Below are 17,586 nucleotides of genomic sequence, written 5' to 3' on the forward strand. Positions count from 1 at the left end.
CAAAGTGCTGGGATTACAAGCGTGAGCCACCGCGCCCGGCCTGGCTCACACCTGTAATCCTAGCATTTGAGAGGCTGAGGCGGGCAGATCACCTGAGGTCAGGAGTTCAAGACTAGCCTGGCCAACATGGTGAAACCCTGTCTCTACTAAAAAGAAAAAAAAAATTAGCCAAGTGTGGTGGCACGTGCCTGTAGTCCCAGCTACTCGGGAGGCTGAGGCAGGAGAATTGCTTGAACCTAGGAGGTGGAGGTTGCAGTGAACCACAGTCGCGCCACTGGACTCCAGCCTAGGTGACAGAGTGAGACTCCCATCTCAAAAAAAAAAAAAAAAAAATTCAAGCTCCTTCCTCCATGAAAAAAAATTTTCATGCTCCAAACTAGGCCCTGACAAAAATGTTAATGCCTCATGGCGTAAGGACAGAAGAGGGCAGGGAGTGAACCTGGAGGCCCTGGGTGCCCCTGTCCCCCTGTGTGGGTCTGGCTCTTGGCTCCAGGCCCCACCCATTTCCCTCTGAAGAGAACCCTGTGGAAAGGCAGATGTCCCATAAGAGTGGCCTTTGGCCTTTAGAATTAGTAGCTATATTACATGGATGGGCATATACATTTTCTTTTCTTTTTCTGTTTGTTTTTTTTTTTTTTTTTTTTTTTTTTTTTTTTTTTTTTTTTTTTTTTTTTTTTTTTTTTTTTTTTTTTTGAGTCAGAGTCTCATTCTGTCACCCAGGCTAGAGTAGAGTGGCACAATCTCGGCTCACTGCAACCTCCACCTCCCAGATTTAAGCAATTCTCATGCCTCAGCCTCCGAGGTAGCTGGGATTATAGGCATGCACCACCATGCCCAGCTAATTTTTATATTTTTAGTGGAGACAGGTTTCACCATGTTGGCCAGGCTGGTCTTGAACTTCTGACCTCAAGTGATCTGCCCGCCTCGGCCTCCCAAAGTGCTGGAATTACAGGCGTGAGCTACCACACCCGACAATTTTCTATATAACCTTTATGTTTCTTCCACCTACAGGCCAGACACCTTCCCACGGAGGCTTTGCCAACTTTGATGCCTTTAGCAGTGGCCCCAGCTCTTCTGTGTTTGGAAGCCCCCCTCCAGCTGGTCAAGCCCCGTTCCAGGCCCAGCCAACTCCTGCAGGTAAACTCTGCCCCACTGGCTTCCTTTCTCTTCCAACCGTGTCCATTTGTTCATGTCCATAAATCACCTTTCATTCATATCCTCACTATCCTAAAGAACTGCACAAAGCAGCAAAGCACAAACAGAAGCAGCTCCAGGAGGGGATGAGCGTGTCTGACACATTCTTGTCAGGGAGAGGGGGCTCTACTGTTCTGCTTTTTCATGAAAGGAAAATGACTAAGATTGCAGCAGGAGCTGTGTGGGTTATACACTAGGAAACTTTTCACTAGGAAGTATGGAAGACCTGAGTCCTAGAAAAATTGAAAATGGACGTGACTTTTTCTCTAAGGTGCTCTTGTCTGCATAGTACACTGTCCCAAAGGGTCAAGGGTCAAGGTAGTCTCCAGAAGTCCTCATCCATCCCTCTAAGACCAAAGGCCTGTAAACTATGTTGCTGCCAGCCACAATGGCTCACGCCTGTAATCCTAACACTTTGGTAGGCCGAGGTGGGAGGATCGCTTGAGCCCAGGAGTTTGAGGCTATAGTGAGTGATTATTGTGCCATTGCACTCCAGTCTGGGTGACAAAGTGAGACCCTGTCTCAAAACAAATGAATGAACAAACAAAACCAAATAAACTATGTTATTTAGCCATTGCAAGAGATTCTTCAGGCCTTCTTAAAGCATTCTGCTCCTTCCTAAGCTCTACATGTTGAGTCTTCATAGCCTTTGGGTGCCTTCTGCCTTTGGACATCCTGGACACATGGGAGGGCAGCTGCAGTGCTTGCTGTCAGGCTCAGATGTCTGGGGAAAAGCCAGTGACGTACACTCTTTCTTTCTCCCTTCCTCTACCCATCCTTCTCTTCTCCAACTTCACTGCCAGCCAGTCAGATGCTAACTGAAAGTTACAGCTTTGGTAAGTTATTCTCCCCACCCCAGAGCCTACCCAAGTGCCTCTGATCATAGAGTTTTGAGGGCTGGAAGGAACCCTTAAAATTTGGCCATCTGACAGATAAGGCAGTTAAGCAATTTTCCTAGTCATGCAGGCCACAGAGTGACCAAGCTGAGACCAGAACCCAGACTTCTTGACTCATGCTCTGCCCACAGCCTTCTCACTGTGCCACTGTGAGCTGATTAGCTGCTTTTGTTTTTATTTTATCATTTTGGAGGGCGACAAGAAGAAACATTTCATATTGATAAAAGTTGGCCGGGCGTGGTGGCTCACACCTGTGATCCCAGCACTTTGGGAGGCCCAGGTGGGCAGATCACCTGAGGTCAGGAGTTTGACATCAGCCTGGCCAACATGGTGAAACACTGTCTCTACTCAAAATACAAAAATTAGCTGGGCATGGTGGCAGGCGCCTGTAATCCCAGCTACTCAGGGGACTGAGGCAGGAGAATCACCTGAATCTGGGAGACAGAGGCTGCAGTGAGCCGAGATCCTGCCACTGCACTCCAGCCCGAGTGACAGAGTAAGACTCTTGTCTCAAAAAAAAAAAAAAAAAAAGTTAAAATTCACAGAGAGGTTCTCAAAATCATGTACTTAAAATAACTGACCGCATACCCATGAGATTCACAAAGCAAAAACTATTAGACACAATCAGAATTTAATAAGCCAAAGGAGTAGGAGACTATAATATGCTTTCCCACATGACTAACAGACAAGTAAGAAACTATAGGAAACAAAATCTCCATAAATTCTGACAAAGAGAAATCACATAGGTCACATTCTGGTTTTTGTTGTTGTTTTGTTTTGTTTTTTTGTTTGTGTGTTTTTTGAGACAGAGTCTTACTCTGTTGCCCAGGCTGGAGTGCAATGGCACGATCTCATTCAAGCGATTCTCCTGTCTCAGCCTCCTGAGTAGCAGGATTACAGGCGCATGCCACCATGCCCGGCTAATTTTTGTATTTTTAGTAGAGACAGGGTTTCACCATGTTGGCTAGGCCGGTCTCAATCTCCTGACCTCAAGTGATCTGCCTGCCTTGGCCTCCCAAAGTTCTGGGATTATAGGCATGAGCCACCATGCCTGGCCATAGGTCACATTCTGTATGATAAAAGATGACATAAACAAAGCTTAAAGGCATGAAACAGATGGAGAGAAGTTACAACATGGAAAACAGATGGAAGTTAGTATCCATAAAGTATTTTTAAAATTCCTGTGAATATGAAAATATAATAATGGACAAGACATATAAGCAGGTAACATACAGAAAAAAAAAAATATGAAAATAGGCCAGGCGTGGTGGCTCATGCCTATAATCAGCAGTTTGGGAAGCTGAGGCAGGTGGATCACCTGAGGTCAGGAGTTTGAGACCAGCCTTGCCAATATGGTGAAACCCCATCTCTGCTAAAAATACAAATGTTAGGCCGGGCGCGGTGGCTCACACTTGTAATCCCAGCACTTTGGGAGGCCGAGGCGGGCGGATCACAAGGTCAGGAGATCGAGACCACGGTGAAACCCCGTCTCTACTAAAAATACAAAAAAAAATTAGCCGGGCGTGGTGGCGGGTGCCTGTAGTCCCAGCTACTCGGAGAGGCTGAGGCAGGAGAATGGCGTGAACCTGGGAGGCGGAGCTTGCAGTGAGCCGAGATCGTGCCACTGCACTCCAGCCTGGGCGACAGAGCGAGACTCCGTCTCAAAAAAAAAAAAAAAAAAAAAAAAATACAAATGTTAGCTGGGCGTGGTGGCGGGCGCCTGTAATAGCAGCTATTTGGGAGGCTGAGGCAGGAGAATCACTTGAACCCGGGAGGTGGAGGTTGCAGTGAGCAGAGATCGTGCTATTGCGCTCCAGCCTGGGCGACAAGAGCGAGACTTTGTCTCAAAAAAGAAAAAAAAACAAAAGAAAATATCCTCAACCTAACTAATCAGAGAAATGCAAACTAGGATAAGATAGTTTTGCACATCATATTGGCAAAATTTTTAGATTGATAATGGCCAGTATTATGTGGGGAAAAGGACCTTCTTGTGCACTGTTGGCAGGAATTGTACATTGGTGCAGGAATATTCAATTTAGTAAGAAAGGTGTGCTCCTAGGAACGGGAGCACTCGAGGAAACAGCCTATATAAAGTTGTTATAGATGCGTCCCCTCTGAAATGCCTTCCCAGTGCAATTGATTGCTCTAAAGACAGAGGTTTTTTTTGTTTTTGTTTTTGTTTTTAGACGGAGTCTCACTCTGTCACCCAGGCTGGAGTGCAGTGGCACGATCTTGGCTTACTGCAAGCTCCGCCTCCCGGGTTCACGCCATTCTCCTGCCTCAGCCTCCTGAGTAGCTGGGACTACAGGTGCCCACCACCACACCTGGCTAATTTTTTGTATTTTTAGTAGAGACGGAGTTTCACCGTAAAGACAGTTTTTGGGGCAGACTCAGAGTGAAGGAAGGGCTCAGCTCCACGGGTGTCCCAAGCATTAAACCTTTTGTCCACTATCTGGCTGTCTCAAAAAGCAGTCAATCACTGGGCGCAGTGGCTCATACCTGTAATCCCGGCACTTTGGGAGGCTGAGTGGGGTGCATCATTTGAGGTCAGAAGTTTGAAACCAGCCTGGCCTACATGGTGAAACCCCTCTCTACCGAAATACAAAAATTAGCTAGGCATGGTGGTGCGTGACTAGTCCCAGCTACTGGGGAGGCTGAGGCAGGAAGATTGCTTGAACCCGGGAGGCTGAGGTAGCAGTGAGCTGAGATTGCGCCACTGCACTCCAGCCTGGGCGACAGAGCAAGACTCTGTCTCAGACAAAACAAAACAAAAAAAACAGTCCATCTATAGCCAAACCCAGAGCCAAGGAACATTTCCGAGGATCCTGCCATTGTTGGGTGCCTTCGTGCATTATGTCCATGAGGAAGGAAAGAGCTTCCCTTTGCAGGAAACTGGCTCAACTTGGCCCAGATCTAATGCTGATAATTGGCAGAACCACTTCCCACTACACCATGATCATGCAGGTGTTCCCGTGAGTGTGACTTAGCTATTGGGTGTGAAATGAGAGAGGAGATTTTGAGAGGTGGGTGTCTCTTCTGACAAACCTGCTTTTATTTTTATATTTCTCAGGGGGAGTATGGAGAGAGGGGAGGTTTTCAAAACTGCTTCTCTCCCTCAAACTGTGATAAGGCAGGGAAGAAATCTAGCTGCGCGGTGTAAGAAGTGCATGAAGGCCGGGTGTGGTGGCTCATGCCTGTAATCCCATCACTTGGGGAGGCTGAGGTGGGTGGATCACCTGAGCTCACGGATTCGAGACCAGCCGGGGCAACATGGCAAAACTTCATCTCTACCAAAAATACAAATAATTAGCTGGACATGGTGTTGCGTGCCTGTAGTCCCAGCTACTCAGGAGGCTAAGGTGGGAGAATCAGCTGAGCCCTGAAGGTTGAGGCTGCAGTGAGCTGAGATCATCCCACTGCACTCCAGCCTGGGCAACTGGAATGAGACCCTGTCTCAAAAAAAAAAAAAAAAAAAAAAAAGTGCATGAAATGAAAAGCAAACAGGAGTACTGGTGTTTCTTGGGCCACTGCCTCCTTTGTGAGAATGCACCCTCTGTGCATAGGGCCAACCCCGCCTGGGCTAGGGATGGTTTTGCCCCCTAGTGTCCACAGGGAGGCACAGCATGGCCTGCAGCCTCTCTCCCAGCCTGGTCCTCACTGGGTGAAGCTCCTGGAACATGAAGGACCACAGCAGTACAAAGAGTGAGCCATCCGAGGAGAGGGAGCCGTGCTCGCGTGGAAATTCCACATACTGTACTTGGAGGCAGGCAGGCAAAGGCCTCGGCTGGGAGAGTCAGTAGAGGATCCAACACCATGCTGCTGGCTTTTTTTTTTTTTTTTTTTTGAAACAGTCTAGCCCTGTCGCCCAGGCTGGAGTGCAGTGGCTCAATCTTGGCTCACTGCAATCTTCCTCTTCCAGGTTCAAGTGATTCTGGTGCCTCAACCTCCCGTGTAGCTGGGATTACAGGTATGCACCACCATGCCCAGCTTATTTTTGTGCTTTTAGTAGAGACAGGGTTTTGCCGTGTTGGCCAGGCTTGTCTCGAACTCCTGACCTCAAGCCATCTACTTGCCTCAGCCTCCCAAAGTGCCGGGATTACAGGTGTGAGCCACTGGGCCCGGCCCCACCCAAGTGGCTTTCTAGCCTGTCTTACATCTTGTGGATTAGAAAGGATTGATGACCAAGTAAGCACAGTGGCATTGTAGCCTTGCCCAGGAGGAAGCTGGCAGCCAGCACTCGTTCATCTAGAAAGCCCAGGCATTTAGGAAGGAGGTGGCAAAGGGGAGCACTGTCTTACAAGTGCCGACACTCAGTGAGAGGTAGCAGGGCTTCAGGACCTGGCAGCAGGTAGGCACTGGACACTTCGTCTTCCCTGCTAGATTCTCAGCTTCTCCCATTTAGGGCCCAGGTCGCTGTTATTTATGCATAATGCCTGGCATGTGGAAGATGTCCTTTTTTTTTTTCTTGAGACGGAGTTTCGCTCTTGTTGCCCAGGCTGGAGTGCAATGGTGTGATCCTAGCTCACTGCAACCTCCGCTTCCCGGGTTCAAGTGATTCTTCTACTTCAGCCTCCGAAGTAGCTGGGATTACAGGCGCCTGCCACCATGCCTGGCTAATCTTTGTATTTTTAGTAGAGACAGGGTTTCGCCATGTTGCCAAGGGTGGTCTTGAACTCCTAACCTCAAGTAATCTGCTCGCCTTGGCCTCTGAAAGTATTGGGATTACAGGCATGAACCGCCACGTCCTGTCAATAAAGCCTTTTTCCATCTGGACCCTCCTTTTACATTCACAGCAGCCCAGTGTGGTCGATAGGGTCCCAAGATAGAGATGAGACTTTGATGCACAGACAGGAGGCTTTCTTAAAATGACAGGGACTCAGCCTCTTCCCCTGAGACAAGATTGCCTGGAATTTCCAGGACTCTTGGCCCTCAGCTGTTTTATAAGATTTCCATGTGGGCCTTGCCCTCTGTGCTTTTTCTTTTTGGCTCTGAAGAAGAGGGAGGGCAGGAGAGGCAAGAGAACCCGGCAGCAGGGCTGGCCCCATGAGCAGTGCGTCCAGGCTCAGGGCATTGGGGTGGCCTCCCGAGAAGCAGCGGCTAAATGGGGAAGGGACAGTGCTGATGGCTGGAGGCTGCACAGGCCAGGAGCCTCCTGAGTGTGATGGGACTTTCTGTCCTCCATGGCGCCTCCGCCTGCCCCTCCCTGCCACGTTCTGATAAATGGAAATGCAGGCTTGAGGAAAGGACAGGCTTTTCCATCTCTTGAGGGAAAAGTGGGACATGAAAGCCAAACTGGAGCAGGAGGAGGACAGCCTGACCTGGGGACAAGCTGCTTTCCTCTCCGCAGCACAGCTTTGAGCACAGGGGACACGGAGAAGGGCTGGGCTGTCACCTTGCCCAGAACTCTTGGTTGGAGACAAGACCTCCTGAACTGGGTGGTCCCTGGGAAAATAGGCTTGCCTCAGAGAACCCAGCGGGCACCTGTCATGCCATGACTCCAATCCATCACCACCACCACCTCCATCTCCTCTCCTGCCCCTCCCGCCCTGTCTCACCTCAGCTCTCCCTGTTGTATTTTCTACAACTGCCCAGGGAGCAGCCAGGGGACTCCATTTGGTGCCGCTCCCCTCGCACCCACCAATCAGCCAAACAGCCTCGCAGACGTGGGCAGCTTCCTGGGACCTGGGGTGCCCGCTGCAGGTGTTCCTAGCAGGTAGGTACAGACAGTGGGCAGTCTGCTGTAGGGCAGGAGAGCCGCCCGAAGCTTGGCCTTGCTCCTTCCAGCCCCATCGGCATCTCCTGGCGGTTCTCCCCTCTCCTCCTCTCCCTCACTCACCCTGGAGAGCAGGGTGGGTTGGCATCTCCTGGCCCCTCGCTCAGGTTTGATTGGCCCTGGCAGCTGTGCATGACTTCTCTCTCCCTGTGTTGCAGCCTCTTCGGGATGGCTGGTCAGGTCCCCCCGCTCCAGTCTGTCACGACGGGCAGCAGTAGCAGCACAGGGCTGGCCTTTGGAGGTAAGTCCTGCCTGTGGAGACCCAGGGGAGGGGACCTGAGGCCAGGAGGAGTCTGGGAACTCTGGACAGGGTGGGAAGGGGAGAGATTGAGAGGAATGCTCAGGCATCACAGGATGAAGCACGTGAGAAAAAAAGTAACCATCTCTCTCTCCTGCCGCTCCCCATTCCACCTGGGCAGCCTTCACCAACCCTTTTGCAGCTCCCGCCGCCCAGCCCCCGCTGCCTTCCACCAACCCGTTCCAGCCCAACGGCTTGGTGCCAGGTAAGCCTCCAGCACGGTCCCTTGTCCTGACCATCTGAGACTCCCAAGGCGCACATTACCCTGCAGCCTCTCCCTTAACCCTTCGTCTCACGCTGTCGGGAGAAGCAGACAGCCTGGTTCTTCCCCTGCCCACCCGGTGCCAGGCCACCTAGCACCCAGGTCACAGAGCCAGATTTTAGAATTAGAAGCAAACAGGCTGCTACTTACCAGAGACCGCACTGAAGACTGTTTTAGAGTTGACTGACAGTGGCAACGATTCTCCTGTCTCCAGCCCTCGGCAGTGTTCCTTTGGGCACCCAGCCCCAGTCCCTTCTGTGCCCCGAAGCTTAAGCCACCTGAAACACTCACGCTGTTCCCTGCTTCCATCAACTCCAGGCCTGTTGTCTCCTCTCACCCTGGCCCTCCCCAGCCTCTGCTGCTCTCCCCTCAGACTCATGCTGGCTGAAGCCTTGAGGCCGGGGAGAGAGGAATAAGAGCAAACACAGAAGAGCTGTGTGGTGGGCCCAGTGCTGAGGGCTTCGTGGCCCTGATTTAATCTTCACAGTAGCCCTAGGAGACGGACTGTCCCCATTTTAGAGATGAGAACTGAAGCACAGACAGCGTTAGAAGTTTGTGCCATTTTTGCAGTTTAGTGGGAGGCTAGCCCAGTCCTGCACCGCGCCCGTGCCTGGAACCACCATGCCCTCCCTGCCATGCACCCCCGGGCAGGGAGAGGGCAGAGTTGTTCGGTGGTGTGAGAAGCAGAAGAGTTCCAAGGCTGGGTCCCTTGCTCCTCATGTCAGGGAAAAACTATACCCTATTTTCCCATCTTGGAGGGACTTAGGAAAAACAGTTCTCCAGCCTACCTTCCAGAAGTTCACCTGAGCCTCCCGTCTTTCACTCCATAGGGCCCGGCTTTGGGATGAGCAGTGCTGGACCTGGCTTCCCCCAGGCAGTGCCACCCACCGGGGCCTTTGCCAGCTCCTTCCCAGCACCGCTGTTCCCCCCGCAGACCCCGCTGGCTCAGCAGCAGAATGGTAAGAGCTGTAGATGGACAACTCCTTTCACCCCATCCCGTCTCTGCATAGAGATCAGTTAGTTGTTCCTCCGACCTCATCAGAGCCCATGCAGTGCCCTTTCTGACCAGCGGGGGGGGGGACCAGGGAAGCACCAGACCCGCCCGGGTACTTCCACTGCTCTGTTCCCTTACTCCCCCAGTTTAGGAGGGCACCCCTTGCTGTCCACCTGCAAGAAGGCAGGCTGGTGTCAGCTGAGTGACTGCTCTCACCCCCTAGGCTCTTCCTTCGGGGACTTAGGATCAGCCAAGTTGGGGCAGAGGCCACTGAGCCAGCCAGCTGGGATCTCCACCAACCCCTTCATGGTGAGTGTCCCAGCTGGGGTGCTGTGGTAGGGCTCGTGGGCTTTCCCTCTGGGACAATCCTTCCAGAAGAGGCTGACGTGAGGTGGCCCCTGTGCCCCTTCCTCATGAAGGTCTGCGTTGTCCAAGCCAGGGCTGAGCTTGGGCCTCAGCTCTTCTGGGCACTGGCATTTCCTATGCTGTTCCAGCCCTGCCCTTGGCTCCCTTCTCCCTCACTTTCCTTTTTTTTTTTTGAGACAGTCTCACTCTGTCTCCCAGGCCCAATCTCAGCTCACCGCAACCTCTGCCTCCTGAGTTCAAGCAATTCTCCTGCCTCAGCCTCCCAAGTAGCAGGGACTACAGGTGTGCACCACCACACCTGGCTAATTTTTGTATTTTTAGTAGAGATAGGGTTTTCCCATGTTGGCCAGGCTGGTCTTGAACTCCTGACCTCAGGTGATCAGCTCACCTCGGCCTGCCAAAGTGCTGGGATTACAGTGTGAGCCACCGTGCCTGGCCTTTTCTCCCTCACTTTCCCACTTTCCTCAGCATAGCGATTTTTCAGGAGAAAGGACTCCTGGCTGCCTTTCTTCTAAGCTTCCAGCTCCTCTCCCCTAACCGGAAAATGTATTGTTCTTTCTTTCCAGACTGGACCCTCATCAAGCCCATTCACCTCCAAGCCTCCAACCACCAACCCCTTCTTGTAGCACTGTGTTTTTGGGGGGCCTCTTCCCTGCCTTCTGGGGCCCTCTGCTCCCTAGAGCTCTGGTGACCACTTGCCTGTGGGCATTTCTATGGGCCTTGGGGATGGTGGAGGTGCTAATGCTTTGCTTGGGGCCTACAGGTGAAAGGTGGCTGCCCTCAGATTCCACAAAGCCTCTGCTCCCCTCCCTCGTCCCACCCCCACCCAGGCAGGAAGCCCAGGAGGAGTGCGGGCGGGGCCTGACCTGGAGGAGTGATGGTTGAGGGGGAGGGATTTTTTTCAAAGGATCAGTTCCCTGTGGAACAGCTCTTCCCTGGGCCCAGCTCACCAGCGCTGCACTCCTCGTGGACGGGAGCACAGTGGGGAAGGTAGGGGAAAGATGAGGCACAGTATTGACGGGGCAGTGACCAGACAGTCCTGAGACCCAGAAGGCCCAGGTGGCCCAAGTGCTCTTGGTGGCCCAGCTTGGCCAGCACACACTTTCCTCCTGCGGCACCCCCTGCTGAAGGGGTCCCCCATTGTTTTGCTTCCCCAGCGCCCAGGATGAGCGGTTTACCATCGAGCTCACCCGGGCCCGGCTCCTGTCAAGCACTTTAGTTAGCTGTTGGTGTCATGTTTGGATACCAGTGTTTTATATTTATACATAGAGAGGATTTTCTAATATAGCCTATTATATATAAATAGATCTATCTATATGCACATACATGCATATATACACACACCCAGCCGATCTCCCGCTCCCAGACCACTCTCATATGTGGGGAATGGGATGAATCCCCATCTGTGCCTCGACCATCAAAGCCGGAGCTCCAGGGCTGGAGGGGGGCAGCCATGTGTCCTGACTCCCACCATCCCCAGAGCCTGGGTTTTCCAGGGAAAGGCTTTGTGCAATTGCCTGGTCTTTTTTTTTTTTTCTTTTTCCCTCCATGTGCCTCCCTGTCCCCAAATCTCTGCACCAAAGCTCATTGCAGGCAATGTTGGAAAAGAACTGCATTTGAACGAAAGAGAAAACGGCGCTTGTGGTTTTGCTTCAGGCCACTTTGAGGGGTTGCAGGTCAGTCAACATAACTGATCCTTGACCTGGCTCTGCTGGGCTGGACTGCCTGGGCCAGTGATAATGCTGCCATTGGCCAGAGACAGGGCAGAGCCCATCCCTGTCTGAACAAGAGTCCGGCATTAGCAAGGAGAAGAAGCGTGGTGGGAGAGGGGCTGCCACTCCCAGGGACCGGAGTTTGTTGGATGCGAGGGGAATGCCCACTGGGGCCAGGGTGGGCAAAGGAAGTTGGTGCTGATGTGCTGGAAGTAGACCCCTCCTGGGTCTGGAACATTCTCTGCCCCAGGCCCTTTCCACCTGGGGATGTTGTGGCAACAGCCATGGTGTCTGGGCTATTTGTGTGGTGACAAGACAGACCTGGTCGGGGGTGGGTGGCAAACACCTCACCTGGCTGAGCACAGGCCATCTTGCTGTTTGGCCCAAGGCCAGGTGAGGCCCCTCCCTTTCCACCATTGCCGTGGCCATTCATTCTTGGGGTTTGTCTGGATCTTCCACAGAGAGTAGCAAAGAGATATGGGAATTGGGTGATCAGTGTATTTACTTTGCAGATTTTTCTGGAAATAACCTCTAGCTGCTGCTATCTGCAAGTCTGGGATTGGCCTCCCTGTCTTTTCCAAGAATCAGGACCCATCCTGTCTGTTCTGTTCTGTTCTCCCAGCCTCTGCCCTCCTTCTGTCTCCTGGGCGGTCTCCCGCTTCGCTCCCTGGCCTTTGCATGTTCCATCTCTTCTCTTTCTCCCCTCTTCGCCACCCTAGATTATCTCTGTGTCCCTCTACCTAATTCTCTTACCAGTTCTTTCCTTTCCGTTTAGAGCTGGAGGGAGGGAAGCTGGAATCTGTTATGGTGTATTAGGGGGAGGAGCCTTTCTGTTCTTTCCCCTCAGCTTCCATCACCCTTCCCTTAATGCCAGGAGCACTGAGGTTTGGAACTGAGGCTAAACCGAAGGGCTTTCCCCTGCTTCTGTCACCGTGTGCTGTCTCCCGGTATCTCCTCACTATCTGGGTCCAGGCCCAGGTCCTCCCTGCAGACTCCCCTCCAGCCCACAAGGACTCCAGCCTGCTGGCTGGTGAGAGCTGGATGAGCAGTAAGAAGTTAATGCCAGGTCAGCCTTGGGCCCCAGGGTTCTCTGGGCACAGGCTGACACTAGGAGCTGCCCTCCTTGGCCAGGGACAGCCCCAGCAGCTCAGGCTCCAGCCCTCCAATAAGCCGCCTCTCCTGGAGAGTAGTAAAGAATGGAGAAAGGCCTGGCTTGAGAGGAAATGGAGAAAACATTGCCTGGTAGCTGCAGATTCAGACCCACCGCACACACCACGAGGCTAGAGTGACTCACCTGGGCTCACACTGAACTTCTGGCCAATGCGGGGACCATGCTCTGCAAACAGCAGTCCTCTAGCATGGCCCCAGCATTCAGCCAGTCGGTCACCTGTGGGCCATCCCCATGTGTGAGGAAGCAGGAGTCAGCCCCCAAGTGTCTCCACATTGGAGCTTGCAGGTCAGACCTGCGGGCCAGGGGATGGGAGTGGGGCTGAGGGTAGGGGCTGAATGTGTGGTTCTGTCCCTGTGTTGCCTTCCACAGAGGAGCAAGGCCTCGGGCTGAGGAAGGAGGGGCACGCTGGAACAGCCTAGTCTCCTCCCCGTGGATTCCCCCAAACCTGTAACATTCCTCCATAGGGGCTGAGAACGCAGTGCACCATCCCTGACAGGGATGAAAAGTGGACCCCTCAGGTCGGGAGAGGCAGAGCTGAGGTTCTGCCACTTCGTGTCCCTGGGGAGCCACTCAAGTTACCAGGGCTACTGGCTGAAATAAATCTTTTCGGGGTAGGGCCAAGGGCAGTGTGTTGCCAAGGCAACTGATGTAGGCCAGTTGTGTGACTCCAGGCTTGTCCTGGTACTCAGTGGGTCCGATCACCTGGCATTGATCAGCACCCACCCCACCCCTGAGGCTTGCCCAGCCCCCAGGCCCTCAGATCCCTGCTCTTCCTGCCTTTCCTGCCCATGCATCACCCAGCACCCAAGGTTCAGTGACACAGGGTGGTTTGGAGTTGGTCACTGTCATAGCAGCTGTGATTTCACAAGGAAGGGTGCTGCAGGGGGACCTGGTTGATGGGGAGTGGGAAGGGGAAGGTATAAAGAGATCTTCCTTAGGTATCTTCAAGTCTCAGGGAGTAAAAAAGGCCCCTGGGCTCGGAATGCAGCAGGGACAGGAGCCCTTTGGTGGCCTCTTTGAGGCAGCAGCAGGACTGGGAGGGGGAGGGGTGTGCACATGTCCTTTGTGTCCCTGCCCCTTTGCACATGGTGCCTGTATCAAGGCCATTGGCCACATGGGGCTATGGCCTTGAACACAGTCCAGTTTTGTTGGCCACTTACGGAGCCATCGCCTCTCTGTGGCCAACACCCAACACTGGGCAGTTGCTGAGCCCCGCCCCACGGCCCCCCCGCCGCCCCGCCCCACACCACACCACCTGTGCTTCGAGCCTCTCCTGCACCCCAGTGGGGCTTTGGCTTACCAGAGGTCACCTGGAGCAGGCCCTGGGTCCCACCTGCCTGCTGGCTGGGTGCTGTTGGTTCCCTGCATCTCCCTCTCAATGTGACCTTGGAATAGGTGTGTGAGGACCCCAGCTCCATGCACACGGCACTTGTCTCCCATATTCCCACTCACGCGGGGCCCCTTCCCCAGGAAGCAGGAAGTGTGGCGGGAAGCCCTGTCCACCCTGCTCAGGCTGCCCTGGCCCTTGGACTAGGTCTGGGTCCTTGCTTCTGTTCTCTTGTTCTGTCTTTGTCGTATCTTGTTCCTTCCCTGAGGGAGCTCCTCCCTGAACGCCATCTTTATGGGGGCTGCATGTTGGCCTTTCCTCCCTGACCCTTGGCTTTCCCCTTTAGGCACCTTACTTGCCTTGGGTGATATCTCAGGGTCCTCTAAGATCCCACCAGGTGTCACCTGCTGGTTTGTCTGATGCATCTTCACCCCCATCCCCCTGAGGGGGTCAGTGGTCCTTGGATCAGAACTGAGTGCAAAAATGTCCAATCCCCAGCCCAATCGCAATTTTTTCAAGAAGCAAAGGGTACCTCCACCAGGAAGTCCACACGTCCATGGTCAGAGCCTTCAGGTGGTCCCGGGATGGCATTTTTGGGCAGTGGTGGCAAGGAGGGGCCCAGAGCAATGGGGCAGCCCGAGGGGGTCTTCCTGAGAGATGGCCTCTTCCTCCGAGGTCTCCTTCAGTGGCCACTTGACTGGGTTCCAGCGGGTATGGTCTGTGCACCGGGACTACCCCCTGAGCTTACTTATCCCAAGTCACCTCCTATCACCCCAAACTCCCAAGAAACAATCTCCAGCTCAGAAATAATCCAGCGCAGTGCTCAGTGGCGGTGGCTCCTTTGGTTACTTGGAAGGACACAAAACCACTCCTGGATGGGAAGGGGGTACACACCGGAAGGACACCTACAGGCCGAGGGGGGCGTGGCAGGAGCCAGCAGGGTGCATGGAGGCCCCGTTCAACGCCCTCTAATCGCCAGCGCCACCACCGCTGCCACAAGTCCGATCACTGGCTTCACACCGAGGCTTTCTCGGTTGCCCCGACGACGTGTCCGGACCGCAGTCAGCTGACCGCTAGAGACGCCCCCACGCTCTCTGCCCCTATAAAGGCTCAGTCTTGGGGTCGAGGCCGCCTCTCTTGGATTTCCCTACTCCACCTCCAGTTCCCGGGCGACGTGAGGATTAGTCTCGTGGGGTGGGGGTTCCGGAGCGGTCGGCGGAGGGAGGGAGGGAGGTAGTGGGGAGCCCAGGCCACGGGCAACAGTCACCGAGACACTCGCTGTGCGCAGAGCCCTTGCCCCAAACTTCCAGTCGGGAGCCCAGGAGAGACGCTGGGCATCAAGACGGGTGGCAGCCTGCCCGGCCGCTGCTCCCGGCCCGCCGAGTTCGCCACCTCACCCCCACCCCTGCTGGCCTCTCCCCGTGCTCAAGACCGGAGACCCAGCCGTCTCTGCCTGTCCTGCAGCCACTTTATTGCCTTCGGCCCTGAATGAAGCCCGCAGGCGGCGGCCCCGGGGAGAGCTGGGAATGGCCGCCGTGCCCCTCAGCCAGCCGCTGCCCTGGACCTGCCCTGCCGACGTGCAGCTCTGCGGCCACCTGCGCGCAGACCCGCCGCGTCCCGAGTGTTCCAAAAGCGAGCAGAAGTTTCGCGCGGGCCGAGCGCAGCCCCAGCGCAGCCTGAGCCTGGCGGGCACGTGCACCACCAGCAAGTGCGCAGACGCGCGCCAGCACCACCTGATCGTCCTCTACACCCGCGACAGAAGCCTGCGCGTGGCGGCGGCAGGCGAGGCGGAGCAGCAGGCGTGATACAACGCCCTGCTCGGGGAGGGCGGTGCCGCCGGTGAGGCCCGAGCCCCAGGCTTCCGGGGGCCCCGGGGGCTTGTGGCTGTGGTTTCTCCGTGGCTCGCCCCTCCTCCAGGTCGCCGAAAGTTCAAACATTAAAGGGTTTGCAGGTTTAGAGTTCTCCGGGCACAGGCCGGGCGGGCGCGGCAGCTGACGCCTGTAATCCCATTACTTTGGGAGGCCAACGCGGGCGTATCGCCTGAGGTCAGGAGTTCGAGGCCAGCCTGGCCAACATGGTGAAATCCTATCTCTACTAAAAATACAAAAATTAGCCGGGCGTGGCGGCACATGCCTGTAATCCCAGCTACTCAGGAGAGTGAGGCAGGAGAATCGCTTGAACCGGGGAAGCGGAGGTTGCAGTGAGCCAAGATCAACCAGTGCACTCTTAGGTAACAGAGCTAGACTCTGTCTCAAAAAAAAAAAAAAAAAAAAAAAAAGAGTTCTCCAGGCACAATGAGGCCCAGGTGCTCAGGGACCCTCCTATGAGCACCTTCAGACTCCCTGTCCCCCATCCCTGAGACCCCGGCTTCTGCAGCCCAGTCAAGCGGCCTGAGCCGTCGGGGGTGTCTGGGAGAGGGGATGGATCAAGCAGCCCTTAAGACCTTGGCGAGGCTGGGGGCAGCAGCCTCCTACCCCAAGGGGCGGGGTGGGGGCTACATAACCAAGGGAGTGGGGAGTGACTACCAGCCCATTCCTACAAGTCCGGGTTCAGGAGCCTGGACACAGGCCCAGGAGTGCCCATCGCGATGTGGGGGCTGGCTGGGGACGGGTAGGGACTCAGCGCTGCTCCTGCCCCCCTCAGAGCTGGCTGGGGAGTGAAGTGTGCACCAAGTTATCGGCCCCAGAGAGCCTCAGAACAGGCACCACCAGTCCAGAGCCCCTGACAAGCTGCCTCAGCTATGTTGATCTGGACCTGGTTCTTTCTCTGGGGGCACTTGGTGACGTCCCCAGGGTCCGCACGCTCCGCCCGCATAGCTATGCGGGCATGGAGTTCTAGAGCTCCCGGGAGGTGCCAGTGAGGAGACCTGAGACCCAAGCAGCTCTCTCCTGCTGACTGATGGGGGAGTGGTTGAGGGAGGGACTGGAGGGAACGGCACTGGAATGCCCCTGCCCTGCCTCCTAACTCCCCACCGTGTGAGGGACTTTAAGGCCCAGATGCCACCTCGGACAAGTGACCTGCAGGGCAACAAGCTGGGGTCCTGCCCCCTCTGTCCCTTCTAGCTGTGGCACCTAAGTCTTGAGTAGAAGGTTCTCCAAGAAGTTGGGCTATTTTATGGGAGAAAATTCTAGAACCCATCCCCGCCCAAACCACTGAGACTACACATTTCTGGGCTTTCTCAGCTGAAGCCCTGATCCTCTGTTTCTCTACAGAGTTCGTGCAAGAATCGCTAGAGTCTCAGGTCGGCTGTGGCAGGGCCACCTTTCTGCCAGTGGTGACATTCACATGGACCGGCACCCTCCCCCACACACCTGCAGTGCGTTGTGTCTCTTCTGAGCCAACTACCCCACCCAACCCAGAACTTAACTCCTGGAGCCCCAGCACAAGAGGTGTGGGAGCACCAGAGATATTACCGCTAGTGCCCGCTAAAAGTGAGGTGCCCCTTACTCCTCCGCCTGCTTCCTATACATTCAGCCCTGCACTGCCATGCAGACCACCCACCCACTCATTAAAGGGGCTCTGCCCAGTCAGCCCAGAAATGTCTTAGGTCATGGATACCCTCGCATTCTGCCTAACACAGCAAGGGGTGATCT

At 54.6% G+C, this 17,586-nt stretch overlaps 2 protein-coding genes across 3 annotated transcripts in view; both read left to right on the forward strand.

The window, feature by feature from the left end:
* AGFG2 (ArfGAP with FG repeats 2) overlaps window positions 1–15,232 on the forward strand; it is a 30,988-nt gene extending 15,756 nt beyond the window's left edge. The window contains exons 6-13 of one of the 2 annotated variants that reach the window (XM_032756084.2): window positions 1,012–1,137; window positions 1,998–2,030; window positions 7,683–7,803; window positions 8,022–8,104; window positions 8,283–8,366; window positions 9,254–9,382; window positions 9,641–9,726; window positions 10,350–15,232. In XM_032756084.2, the coding sequence (XP_032611975.1) occupies window positions 1,012–1,137; window positions 1,998–2,030; window positions 7,683–7,803; window positions 8,022–8,104; window positions 8,283–8,366; window positions 9,254–9,382; window positions 9,641–9,726; window positions 10,350–10,409 (722 nt within the window). In that variant the 3' untranslated portion in view covers window positions 10,410–15,232. The remainder of the gene's footprint in view (window positions 1–1,011; window positions 1,138–1,997; window positions 2,031–7,682; window positions 7,804–8,021; window positions 8,105–8,282; window positions 8,367–9,253; window positions 9,383–9,640; window positions 9,727–10,349) is intronic. The other variant, XM_032756085.2, reaches the window with a different exon arrangement.
* On the forward strand, window positions 14,651–16,173 carry LOC116810335 (uncharacterized). The gene is made up of 3 exons (XM_032754619.2): window positions 14,651–14,704; window positions 14,973–15,054; window positions 15,173–16,173. Exons 1-3 carry the CDS (start codon window positions 14,651–14,653, stop codon window positions 15,796–15,798), a joined length of 762 nt encoding a protein of 253 aa, XP_032610510.1. The 3' UTR covers window positions 15,799–16,173.
* Window positions 16,174–17,586: the final 1,413 nt, after the last annotated feature.

The sequence above is a fragment of the Hylobates moloch genome, unplaced genomic scaffold, assembly GCF_009828535.3.
Source record: "Hylobates moloch isolate HMO894 unplaced genomic scaffold, HMol_V3 SCAFFOLD_1, whole genome shotgun sequence".
NCBI lineage: Eukaryota > Metazoa > Chordata > Mammalia > Primates > Hylobatidae > Hylobates > Hylobates moloch.